This window comes from Cnephaeus nilssonii (assembly GCF_951640355.1).
Source record: "Cnephaeus nilssonii genome assembly, chromosome: 3".
NCBI classification, from domain to species: domain Eukaryota; kingdom Metazoa; phylum Chordata; class Mammalia; order Chiroptera; family Vespertilionidae; genus Cnephaeus; species Cnephaeus nilssonii.
This window is the reverse complement of record NC_137074.1, coordinates 84,341,568-84,355,065: the sequence shown is the minus strand read 5'-3', so window position 1 is coordinate 84,355,065 and position 13,498 is coordinate 84,341,568. Positions and strand designations below refer to the sequence as shown.

The following is a 13,498-nucleotide window of genomic DNA, read 5'->3' as shown; positions in this document are numbered from 1 at the left end:
ATTTGTTGTTTCTTTCCATCTCACTCTTCCCTTCTCTATACTTGGCTCATCCTCCTTTCCTCTACCCAATACCTTTCTCTATTTTCATGCTCATTTGGTCTTTTTTCTTCTGTTTCTCTTTCTCTCTCCCTTTTTTTTTTTTCTTTCCCTTTTTTTTCATTCTTGGACTTGTCTTTTAAATATCTGTCCTTATTTCATCATCTCTGTCTCTTTTTTTATCTCTCTTTTTCTGTGGGTATCTCTACCTACTCTTATTTAAGTGACTATAGGAAAGTAGATATTTCCTTTTGTATTTTTCTCTATCTTATCCTATTCATCCAGTATCTTTTGTAGTCTTTGCTTCTTCTCTTTCTTCCACTTCATTATTTATTTTGTATCTTACCAAATCTCTCAGCGAATCTTTGTTTTCATATCCTTTTTCTTCATTGTCTTTTTCTCTCCTGGTTTTGTACACACACACACACACACACACATGCACAAACATGCACATACACACCTGTTCCTCCGTATCCTTTCCTTTATTTCTATTTTCACTCAATTTTATGCTTTGTCTGCCCTTCTGGGGTGTGTGTGTGTGTGTGTGTGTGTGTGTGTGTGTGTGTGTGTACATGCACACAGGAGACAAAAGGGATGGGGAAGGGAGTGCATAAGGCTAGAGCAGCGATTTTGAACCTTTTTTCTCATGGCACTCATAAACTACTAAAATTCTGCAGCATACCAAAAAATAAATGTATTTTTTGCTGATCTGACAAAAAAATTGGTGTAATTTTGATTGATCTACAAATAATAACAGTAATTACCTATCCTTTTTACTCCAAAGTGACTTTTTAAAAATCAGGTGCCTAGACAGATTTATAAGGATTTCGGTACCAAGAATGAACCAGTCAGACACAACTTTATTATATGACATGACCAATAAGAGGTAACTCTATTATATGACCTATATATTTATGGTTCAAGACAGGGCATTCACACTGGATGGCTATTGTTGTGTTGACTGTTGTCATTTTTTTTATTTGACAAACTAAGGGAAAAGAGGTCAGTTTCCCTGACTAAATAGTCAGGCATTGCATGTTTTAAAAATTCTTGCAGCACACTAGTGTGCTGCGGCACACTGGTTGAAAATTGCTGGGCTAGAGAATACTACGTTGCTGTAAAAAAAGAAAGAACTCGTACCATCACAACAGCATGGATGGACCTGGAGAGCATTATGCTAAGCGAAATAAGCCAGTTGGAGAAAGATAAATATCACATGGTCTCACTCATTTGTGGAATATAATGAAAAACATAAACTGATGAACAAAAACAGATCCAGACACAGAGAAGCATCGATCAGACCATCAAACCTCAGAGGGAAGGCAGGGGAGGGCGGGAGGAAGGGAGAGAGCTCAACCAAAAGACTTGTATGCATGCATATAAGCATAACCAATGGACACAGACACTAGGGGGGTGAGGGCATAAATGCAAGAAGTTCATCGAAAGGTTGGTGGACCTTGAGCCTTCAGCAAGGGCTGAAAGAATACATATTATTGCCTACTGGAATGGCCAAAAAGCATTTCCCCAAGCCTGAATTTACATAAATGATTGCTTGCTCCCAGACCGCTGAGGGCATTTTAATCTACATGGTATTGCCTCCTGCTGGCCAAACACCTGAACAGCCGAAGGCAGTTTCCCCAAAACTGACAATGGCTCTGTATACTAAACCTTACCTTTTGCTATGTATATCTACTTTGCTTTAGGGCAATTTGTGTTAATAAAGAGCAAGGGATCCAGACATTCAGAGAACTTGGTTCCTATATCTAAGCTTACTCTGGCTCCCCCATGGATATGAAATCCATATCATCGCTACTGATCTCCAGATTCCTGAACCCTTCTAGATGCTGAATATCACCCTGGCATTAGGCATGTGCTGGGGGGTGGGGGTGGCCAAGGAGAGGTCAATGGGGGCAAAAGAGGACATGTGTAATACTATATGTAATACTTTAAACAATAAAGAATTTTTTTAAAAAAAAGAAAATTGCTGGGCTAGAGAGTAACCCAGAGGCTGGATCTGTGGCTTGTTACTTTGGTTACCCATGGGAATCTTCTGATTTAGTTGTCTGGGATGGGGCCAGTGAATCTGGTAAGCATCTTGGGTCAAGATCTACTAGTTTAATAATGACAGCCCTTGAAAGCCCAATTAATCATATGTACCTCAGACAATAATCAATAGATAAACAAAGGAGGTTATGAGGATTATAGTGAAATACGATCTTTGTGTGAGAGATCATCTGGAAGCATTGTGGGCAACAGGACTTAGAAGCAGAGAAACTAATGGAAATTCCTATCTATCTTATTGGGCCTAATTCAAAAAGTACTTCACTAAGCTTCCATTTTAAATCCATTTATTCCTCCACATAACCTCCTGAAATGTTTATTTCTCTGCTGCACCACTTATCAAACTCAAGCTCATGTTTTAATTACTTGTCCATTTGTCTGCTATCCCCTAGACTGTAAAAATGTTGGTGGCAGGACTAGGACACTTTTTCCTAGGACAGTATCTAGCCCAGAGTTCCAATTATATGATTATACAAGTTTTCAGAGTCATCATCAGCATTTGCTTAATTGAATTAAATATCACATTTGTCTTAAGAACTATTAAATTGATAATATTATTGGCTGGGACTCAGTGATACAGCAGGCTGTAAGTAGAGTTGGAGATAGAATTTGTTCACTCCAAAAATATAACATTTACTAAGTGATGGGATAACTAATAAGAATAAAGGCACATATAGTTTCAAATTTGGGCACATCCTGGGATACAATTACTGATTGACATCTTGCTAGTTGCATGTACAAAGAAGGCTAAGACAGTGCCTATTTTTTCAGAGGAGCCAGCTACTAGTCCTCTGTGGCTACCTTGTACATGCCAAATTGGCTCAGGAAGGCTCCAGCCTCAGCCCCAAGGTTCAATAGGGCTTTAACTATACTTTAATATGTATTATATTTATTACTTACATGTATATAATTTATTATTTTGTTTGCTTATTACTAGGGAACTACAGATAATAATGTTAGATTCTCCCTATGTCAGTTAAATATTAGCCTAATCTCCCTTCTGTTCAAATCAACTTGAAGAAGGATCAAATGTACCAAGCTCTTTTTCCATCTGGAGACCAATCCTATATAATAAAACTCTCATATGCAAACCGACCAAATGGCGGAAGGACCGGTGGAATAACCGGTCGCTATGATGCGCACTGACCTCCATGCAGGACTTACGGGGCTCCTGGCTGGCGAGCGCAGCAGTGGGAGTGCTGCTCAGCCAGAAGCCAGATGCACAGCTGGCTAGTGCAGGGCGGTGGCAGGAGCCTTTCACGCCTCCGCTGCAGGCAGGCAGTAACGAGCAAGAAATCCTGGACTGAGAGAGCCCTGGACTGTGAGAGGGATGTCTGACGGCCAGCTTAGGCCTAATCCCCAGGCAGACATCCCCTAAGGGGTCTCAGACTAAAAGAGGACACAGGCCGGGCTGAGGGACTCCCCCCTCAGTGCACAATTTTGTGCACCGGGCCTCTAGTTACAGAATAAGATTTCAGATTCCACCATTTGAAACTTTAGCAGGAAATATTTCTCACCAGTAAACTACAAATTTTATTGTACAATTTCTCATACTAGTGTTATCTTTGGAGTGGGCTTGCTGTGGAAAGTAGTTGTAGGACACAGAAGTGAGTAAGTTCACTGGATGCTACTCTTATCCACAAGGTAATTGCTATATCATGGCAGGTCTGCAGCATTGTATAGGCTCAGGATATGCCTCACAGTCTCAGGGTACTACTTGTTCCAAACCACTCCATACTCAGTATGTTCCACTTCTGAGTTTCTTAGCTTCACATTATCTTGATTTAGTCTTTTCATGGTATCAATCTGATTTGGTAATCAGACCTTGCAATATTTATATTAATATGTACCAGAAAACCACATAGGATGCTGATCCATGAAACTGCCCTTCACTGTCATACTCTACAAACATGAACACAAGATAGCCAAGAGCTAGGAGTGGACCCAAGTACATCACTGGATGAACCTTTGACCAATGTCTCTTCCATTGGAGAAAGCCCAATTTTCAAATATAAATTCTCTGTGAAAGCTTGAAACATGATAATAGCTAGTAACCCATGTGTAAGATCACTGTCAAATCAATCTCGTTTGTAAGGAATAAACTACTCTAATGTAGAAGCAATGATCACAAGTTGTATTGTCTCCATTTCTTAGTACAACCTGAAAGAACCTGCTTTGTAACTCCAAGGCATAGGAATATGAGGCCTACCAAGGGCTGATTTGAGTATTGTCATTTCCTATTCAGTTGGGTTTAGCTCTTCAGACATTCTACCTTACGCAGAGTAATTACTCAATAATATTTGTTGCTAAATGAATGAATTAGAAGTTTTTCACACTTGTCTCTAGAGGTTTCAGTGACCCTGTCTTTTCCCAAATCCATATCATCAATAGCAACATCAAGAAATTTTAGGGAGAGATCCAAGATGGCGGCATAGGTAAACATCTAAACTGCTGCCATGCACAACAATTTCAAAACTACAACCAAAAGACAAAATGTCTATCACCCAGAACCATGGGAAAGCTGGCTGAGTGGAAGTTCTACAACTAGACGGAAAGAGAAAAGAGCATTCAGGGCACAAGCGCTGAAAAAGAGGTAACGGAGTGCGCGATCCGGGCTGGCAGGGGATCCCGGCTGGCGGCGGGCGTTGCTTTCTTCAACCCGAAGAGAGACAAGCTCCCGATCTCTCTGAAATCCAGTTTCTGGGGAGAAGCTGGACTGTCTGCCATCATGTCAGAAAGTGAGGGTGGCTTGCTTGCAGAGCTGCACACAAGAATAATTGGTTGCTGTGCTGGGGCGCGGTTGGAGAGGCAGAGACAGCTCACTGGCAGCCATCGCTGTTTGCCACACCCTAGCGTAGAGACTTTGACACCCTGAGACTCCGCCCCGCACAACCTACAAGCCCACCCAAGATCCAAGCAGTGGCTTTTGCATATGAATGGCCTTCTCTATTGCAGTTTAACCTAGCAAACTTGCAACCCACTGCAGACAGCTCCAAAGCCTCCAAGTTCCAAGCAGGGAGGAGAGGACTGTGGTTCTCACTGTAGCTCCTTCAGGGTGGCCTCAGACAGTGGCTGAACTGCACCCCATTGGAGATCCAGAAGCCAGTGTACCTAGTGGTCAGTGTGAGACACCAGATTTCAACTCCTCAAATCCATAAGTTACACATTCGGGAGGTGGACTCAGTGAGCACCAAAGCCCCACTGAAACAAGGCCTGCACCATAAGGGTGTCTCCAGCGGAGCAGTTCTACCATTATAGACACAGCGGGTCCTCACAGCCAATTGGCCTGGAGGTCAATTCCTCCCAGTGTACCAACAGCAATCAAGGCTTAACTACACCAAGACTTCGCACTCAGCCCACAAAGGGGTGTACCAAGAGCGTCCACCTCAGGTGATTGGGGAAGCTGAGCTACTGGCCCCTATAGGTCACCTACCACACAAAGCCACTCCATCAACACAGGGAGACAGCCAAAATGCGGAGACACAGAAGCATGTCACGAATGGGAGAGATGGAGGAAAGTAACTACTGGATGACACAGAGTTCAGAACCACATTTATAAGGTTACTCAAGAATCTTCTAAAAACCGCTCAGAAACTTGAAGAGACCTTCAAGGACCTTAATGAGAATGCCAAAAAAAAAAAAAAATGGAAAAGGACCAGTCAGAAATTAAGCATACACTGTCTGAAATAAAGAATATACAGAAACTCAACTGTAGAGCAACGTACCCCAAGAGTCAAACCAAAGATCTGGAATATGAGGAAGAAAAAAACACCCAACCAGAGAGGCAGAAAGAAAGAAGAATCCAAAAGTGTGAGGATAGTGTAAGGAGCCTCTGGGACGGCTTTAAGCGTACCAACATCCAGATTTTTGGCGTGCCAGAAGAAGAGAGAGAGCAGGATATTGAAGGCCTATTGGAAGAAATAATGACAGAAAACTTTCCCTACCTGGTGAAAGAAATAGACTTACAAGTTCAGGAAGCGCACAGAACCCCACATAAGAGGAATCCAAAGAGGACCACACCAAGACACATCATAATTAAAATGCCAAGGGCAAAAGACAAAGAGAGAATCTTGAAAGCAGCAAGAGAAAAACAGTTAGTTACCTACAAGGGAGTACCCATATGACTGTCAGCTGATTTCTCATCAGAAACTATGTAGGCCAGAAGGGAATGGCAAGAAATATTCAAAGTGATGAACAGCAAGAACCTACAACCAAGATTACTCTACCCAGGAAAGCTATCATTCAGAATTGAAGGTCAGATAAAGAGCTTCACAGACAAGAAAAAGCTAAAGGAGTTCATCACCACCAAACCAGGATTACATGAAATGCTGAAGGGTATTCTTTAAGAAGAGAAAGAAGAAGAAAAAGGCAAAGGTAAAAATTATGAACAACAAAAAGACATCAAATACATACCTACCAACAAGTGAATCTAAAAATCAAGTGAATAAAAAATCTGAAGACAGAATGGACTGGTGAATATAATAGAATCAGGGACATAGAAAGGGAGTGGACTGACAATTCTCAGGGGGAAGTGGGTCTGAGTGGTGCGGGAAGAGATTGGACAAAAATCTTACACCTATGGATGAAGACAATGGTGGGGGGTAAGGGCATGGGGTGGGGTGGGGAATCAGCTGGAGGGCAGCTACGGGGGGGAAAAAAGAGGAACACCTGTAATAATCTGAACAATAAAGATTTATTATAAAATAAATAAAATAAATAAATATTTTTTTTTAAATAAAGAAATTTCAGGAGTCCACTGTGTGGGAGAACGTATTTGGTAATACTACATCTGAGAAAGGGTTAATATCCAAAATATATAAGGAACTCATACAACTTAACAAAAGACAAACAATCCAATTTTTAAAATGGGCAAAGAACCTAAATAGACACTTCTCCAAAAGGGACATACAGATGGCCAAGAGACATATGAAGAAATGCTCAAAGTCATTGATCATCAGAGAGCTGAAAATTAAAATGGCAATGAAGTATCACCTCACACTTGTCAGAATGGCTAGCATCAACAAATCAACAAACGACAAATGCTGGATAGGATGTGGAGAAAAGGAAACCCTATACACTGGTGGTGGGGATGCAGACTGGTGCAATCATTATGGAAAATAGTATGGAGATTCCTCAAAAAACTAAATATGGAACTCCCATTTGACACAGTGATCCCACTTCTAAGAATATATCCTAAGAAACCAGAAACACTAATTAGAAAGAATGTATGCACCCCTGTTTTCATAACAGCACAATTTACAATAGCTAAGATCTGGAAACAGCCCAAGTGTCCATCAGTAGGTAAGTGGATAAAAAAGCTGTGGTACATTTACACCATGGAATACTATGTGGCAGTGAAAAAGAAGGATCTCTAATCCTTTGATACAGCATGGATTGACCTGGAAAGTATTATACTAAGGTAAATAAGCCAATCAGAGAAAGACAAGTATAACATGATGTCACTCTTATGTAGAATCTAATGAATAAAATAAACCAAATAGATCCAGAGACACAGAAGCATGGAATAGACTGATGAATTTCAGAGGGAAGGCAGGGGTGGATGGGAAGAGATCAGCCAAAGAAGTTGTATGCATATATGCACAGCCCATGGACACAAACAATAAGGTGGTAAAGGCCTGGGATGGGAGGCAGGGGTGAGCTATAAGGAGTCAATGGGAGAAAAAAAGGGGACATACGTAATACTTTCAACAATAAAGATTTAAAATAATAACTAGCTAATCCTATATAATAAAAGCCTAATATGCTAAGTGTCCGGTTGTCCAGTTGGCTGTTCAACCAAAGTGTAATATGTTAATGATATGCTAAGGCTGCTCAACTGCTTGCTATGATGTGCACTGACCACTAGGGGGCAGTCAACTGGTCAACCAGTCGCTATGACATGCACTGACCACCAGGTGGCAGACGCTCCAACCAGTAGGTTAGCTTGCTGCGGGGGTCCAGCCTTCAGCCGATCGGGACTGAGTGAGATGGGCCAAACACACCCTGGAGCCCTCCCGCGGTTCTTCCCTTGCTGACCAACCTCCCATGTCCCTTCCTGGCCCCAATCATGCACCAATGGGGACCCTCAGCCTGGCCTGCGCCCTCTCACAATCTGGGACCCCTAAGGGGATGTCGGAGAACTGGTTTTGGCCCAATGGTGGAATGATCAGTCACTATGATGCACACTGACTGCCAGGGGGCAGACACTCAATGCAGGGGCTGCCCCTCTTGTGGTCAGTGTGCTCCCACAGAGGGAGCACCACTCAGCCAGAAGCCAGGATCACAGCTGGCAAGTGTAGGGGCGGTGGCGGGAGCCTCTCCCGCCTCCGCAGCAGCACTAAGGATGTCCGACTGACAGCTTAGGCCCACTCCCCAAGCGGACCTATGCTGTCAGTCGGACATCTCCCGAGGGCTCCTGGACTGCAAGAGGACACAGGACGGGTTGAGGAACCTCTCCCCCTCACCCCCCCCCCTGAGTGCACAAATTTCGTGCACCAGGCCTCTAGCTATAAAAATAAAAATAAAAATCAATGGAAAAAATATCCTCCAGTGAAGGTTAAATAAATAAATAAAATTACCTCCAATATCCCAGTCTTTTGTACTGACGGTAGAGATTAAAGGCTTAAGGGGTTTCCTAAAGAAATGTCTATTATTAAACAAACATACCCTCCAAAAAATTTTCCCCATCAATAATACGTTTCAATTATACGTTCCAAAATATAATTGGAAATACTTTATAAGACTCACAGGGATTGATAGAGGAATTAAAACTTCAGACAGGAAAACCAAGGTTAATAACACTGTTCTCACAAATTAACCATTATTATTACTGATCCATAACCTGTCTGAAAATAGTAAGTTCTAGGGGACACTGTAATGACTCTGTCACTTGGATTTTTTCATGACACAAAGCTCAAATAGCACCAAATATAAACCACAGTTCTCTTTATTTTTTCACAAAAAAGCTGGATTTATTATTTCAGACAACTGCACAGTAACTTTTAGTTTGTTCATGTTCCTGGCATCACAAATCTGAAATATAATTTTGTTTCTCAATTAAGAACATATACTCTGAAAAGTGATTAGGTTTGTTTTTTTAATCAATCATCCTACATATGGGGTATCTTAAAAATTTTTGCTAAGCAACATACTAGCTTTATATTTTTTAATCTCTGCATAAAAATGAAAAAACAAATCAATGCATACAAATTTCTTTTTTTTCCTATATTTAAAATATCTTTTGTTTCCTTTAACAGATTTTCATATCCATTACAAAACATTTTGAAGCTCAACTGCCCATTTAAGACAGAATGAAGGAATTCTAGAGTATCTGAACTAAGCACCATCTTCACTGAACTGAACCAAGAATTCTATCAGGGTCCCTCTGGGCTTCCCGGCCATGCCTTCCTGCAGATATGAAATCTCATCATTGTTAGTCATCACACCTGCTATGTCTAAATGTCCCCCTTCAGATGAGTCACAAATGCTTTCAGGAACGTTGCGCCTGGGCATGCAGATCTATACTTTCCAATGTTATTAAATCAGCAAGCTGGCAATCTACAACCTGTCTTGCATAATGTTCAGTACCACAGTTCTCTTTAAAATTAGGAATCTGTGTCTCTTGGCAAACATCAAGATCAAAGGTCAAATGAAAGATTCTTAGCCTGAGGTCTAGACACCTTCTCTCTCTAAGCCACATGTGAGTCCATCTCAAAGACAGATGAACTTTATAAATAAGCATCTGGAGTCTCTGAGAAGATTACTGCATGTTGGAAGGTTTTATTTCTAATGACAAATGAGGAATTGATCTGTATAGTTCAGTGTAATTGGGGCATAGTTAAATGAGAATCAGAGAGCTCCCCTCTCAAAAGAATTAATTTTTCCCTTTCTTCCATTCTTTTTTTTCTCTTCATATACTTTCAGTTTTTCTACTTCCTTATTTTTTTTAAATCCTCACCCAAGGATATGTTTAACTAATTTTAGAGAGAGGGATAGGGAGAGAGAGAAACATCCACCGGTTGCCTCCGGTGTGCGCCCCTGGGAGGACGCTCCAACCAACCAAGCCACACAGACCACCACTCCACTTCCTTAGTTTTTTTACACCAAAGTAATTATCAGTAGTTGCTTGAAATTTATTACCCACGGTACATGGTAGTAATTGGGAGAAAAATTACATCCATTAAGTTGGTCTAGCACAATTTCTGGCAAATACTTAATACATGCGACTTTAGCTTTTCTTCCTTTCTCAGCTCTAGTGTACAATGCAGCCATAATTATTCATCAGATATTTGAGCTTTATCTATCTTTGAACTAAAGAACTACTGTGCTGCATGAAGAGTTACATGCATACTATGTAATTTTATATTGATGTTTAAACAATTTTAAAAATTTGTTGATTGTTGAGAGAAAGAGAGAGAGAGATTTGTTGTTTCACATGTTTATGCATTCATTGGTTGATGGGTGTATTGTGCCCTGACCAGGGATCAATCCCACAACCTTAGAGTATCAGGACCAACTGAGCTATCTGGCCAGGTCTATAATTTTATGTTTTGTTCAAAGAGTTGATAGAATATAGATATCATTCATATAAATTTTAAAAATATACAGCAATTTATTATGTTTTACATGATACAAAATACCTATAGTGGGGAAAAATAGTTTATTCTCTAAAACTGTCAATGAAACATAAGATACATTCTTAATGTGAATCATAGGTTTAGGAGTGATAAAACTACTTTCTCCAAAGACACAATATTAACTATGTCCCTCTGTTGTTATTCTTTCATTAAAATCTATTTTAGTTTTCATAGTTCCCTTTGTCCTTCAATAAACAGTCACATTCTGGCAACTTATTCAGGTAATTAAAGTTGGAATCATTCATTCTTTCCGTCATTAAGTTCTACTTTTTCTAATCTGGAGCTTGTGTGACCAGCACAGTCAAATTTAAGGAATGTACCCACCCCCGGTTTCCACACCCATCCCAACACTATCTGGTAGCTCATCCTGGTGGAATCCAATTAGTAACTGATAAGATTCCTGTGCTGCTGTCTGAAAATGTGTCCACTTGTCCTCTAATTCAGTAAAACTACTGGCTCAAATGTGAAGCCAGTGAAAGAAAGGTGAAGCCGAAGCTGGTGCCCCTGAGGAGTTGTTTTGGAATAAAGCTGTGAGGCCTCCCACTCAATTCAAATTAATAGGCCACTGTCTCTTCTGCTTTCATTAGGAAGAAACAAAAACAAAATAGTATCTGCTATGATCAATAGTATTTAGTCTCATGAACATTTGTTTAGGTTTACTTCCTTGCCTTCCAAGAAAACTAGATATTTAGACACTAGTTCATGATGACACAATTAAAATCTACCTTTACAAACATAAAAATGAAGATATGTCATTTGTAGCGAAAATTCAAATTAATTTTCTTACGTTTTTCATTATTTAATTTCTAAACAGCAACAGAGGTAAGAACTTTTCAATGTGATTTATATCACAAGAGAATCTTGTTTTCTCAAAAAAGGACTTCTTTAAAATTCCAAGAAGGTCAAACTAAGTACCATAAAATAATTAAGGTCTGCCCATCATAAGTAAAACCCTTCAACTATTATTGAAATGTAAGTATAATTACACCAGGAGAAAGATGTTATCAGCAGAGAAAAGATGACTTAAGGGCTCTTTTTGTTTTCCAAAACTGATGGACATGTGTGAGCTCTAATATCATTGTGTTTAGAAACGGCTTCATCCAGATCCAGCTGTACACCATTCACATTCACTTCCATGCAGCCATTAAAAAAGGCAGTCACTGGCGTTGCACTGAATGGAACAACTGTAAAAGAGAATATTAAAAAATTAGTCCAAGACTTTGACCATCTTATTTACTTACACTTAGAGGAATTACTCAAACTTCCCATTTCCAACCAAATTCTACCCCTAAGGGAAAAGTTAATAATGTAATTCTATTTAATGAATTTATATAAGAGAGTCCTATGTGTATAAGGCACTGTGCATAGCACTGAACTTAGCATACATGAGTTCCTTTCATTTCATAAACACAATCAGTTCCGCCCAAACCTAAGATAAACACACTTGGGAGAAATGAGCACATTCTTACTTATAATGTTGAATTTCATTATTGTCTCTTTAAATCTGAGCAACAGTTTAAGTATTGTTAAATCACTTTTTCAACTCTAAATTATAGTTACTTAGAAATCTTTTTTAAATGCCATGATAAATATGTTTCTTTTATTATTACTGGGAATAAAGCAAATTTCTTTATTTTCCAAAGAAATAGTTTCTTGCTGAGCACACATTGGCAGATCATGATAGGGAATTCACTTTTATGTAATGTTTGGTTCTAAAAAATAACAATTTTAATGATGCTTCAGTGAATAGTTTATGGCCTTTGGGGCTTTCTACACTTTCACTCTCTTTATCAAATTTAATACGTAGGTAACATCCTTGGATTCCTAAGAACTACGGTTCACCGTAAAAACATCTATCTCTCTATTGCTATTTTTTTTTTCATCTCTGCTCCATGAATCTTAATTCCCAATAGATATTCTCAGTCCTTACTCTTCTTCCTCAGTACCTTAAGCAAATATATATTTTTTAAATTTTCTACCTCTAACTTGACAATATACTTTTCTGTGGGCTTATATTTATTAAGAAACCCTTTTAACTATGGTTGAGCACTATAGATTATGCCACTATTATAAAAAAAAAAAAACTCGGGATGATCAATTTTCCCTGATTTTTAATTCATAACATGCAATTTAATATGCCTATTTTGCACAACAATTATAATTTACCCATCCCATAGTTGACATACACTATTAATATCTCAATTTTCAGTTCCCCTTAATTTTTCCTCACTTTTTTCTAAACCCATCTTGCCTGAAGTCAGTCTTCAGTGCTGTTTTGCGAAAGCCCTGGAACCACTGAAGTTTTCATAATTTTACTTATTTTGAAAACTACATTCAAATAATTTGTGAATGAGGTAGTAGTGGGTTTCAATGTAGAATTTATTAATTTGAACTCTAATTATAATTCCTAATAATTAACCATGCTAACTTAACTAACTTCCTAGTAATCAGCCAACGTACTTAGCTATCTTTATCTGTCTATTTATCTATAACTGTTAGAGCCTATTTATTTCTATTCCTCCAAAACCCAGATAAAAATTCCATATATGGGAAATGAAGATCCTGATCAGTTAAAGTAATGGAATGAAGGTTACTAAAGTCCAGACATCGAACTCAGAATTCTCCCCATAAGAGTAATCTGCAAAGGTATTCGAAAATTCTTTTAAAGAACTTTCTGCCTCAAATTTTTTTTGCCATTTAAAGTAAAATATTTATGCCAATTTCATATTTTCTAATATAAAGTTAAAGATTAACCTGCTTTTTCT

The 13,498-nt window shown here is 39.1% G+C and overlaps 1 protein-coding gene across 1 annotated transcript in view; it reads right to left on the bottom strand.

Annotated features, from left to right (window-relative positions):
• Nucleotides 1-10,208: 10,208 nt before the first annotated feature.
• Nucleotides 10,209-13,498, bottom strand: part of PROS1 (protein S) — a 96,671-nt gene continuing 93,381 nt past the window's right edge. Inside the window, exon 15 of the mRNA XM_079766571.1 lies at nt 10,209-11,917. Within this exon, the coding sequence (XP_079622697.1) occupies nt 11,757-11,917 (161 nt within the window). The 3' untranslated portion in view covers nt 10,209-11,756. The remainder of the gene's footprint in view (nt 11,918-13,498) is intronic.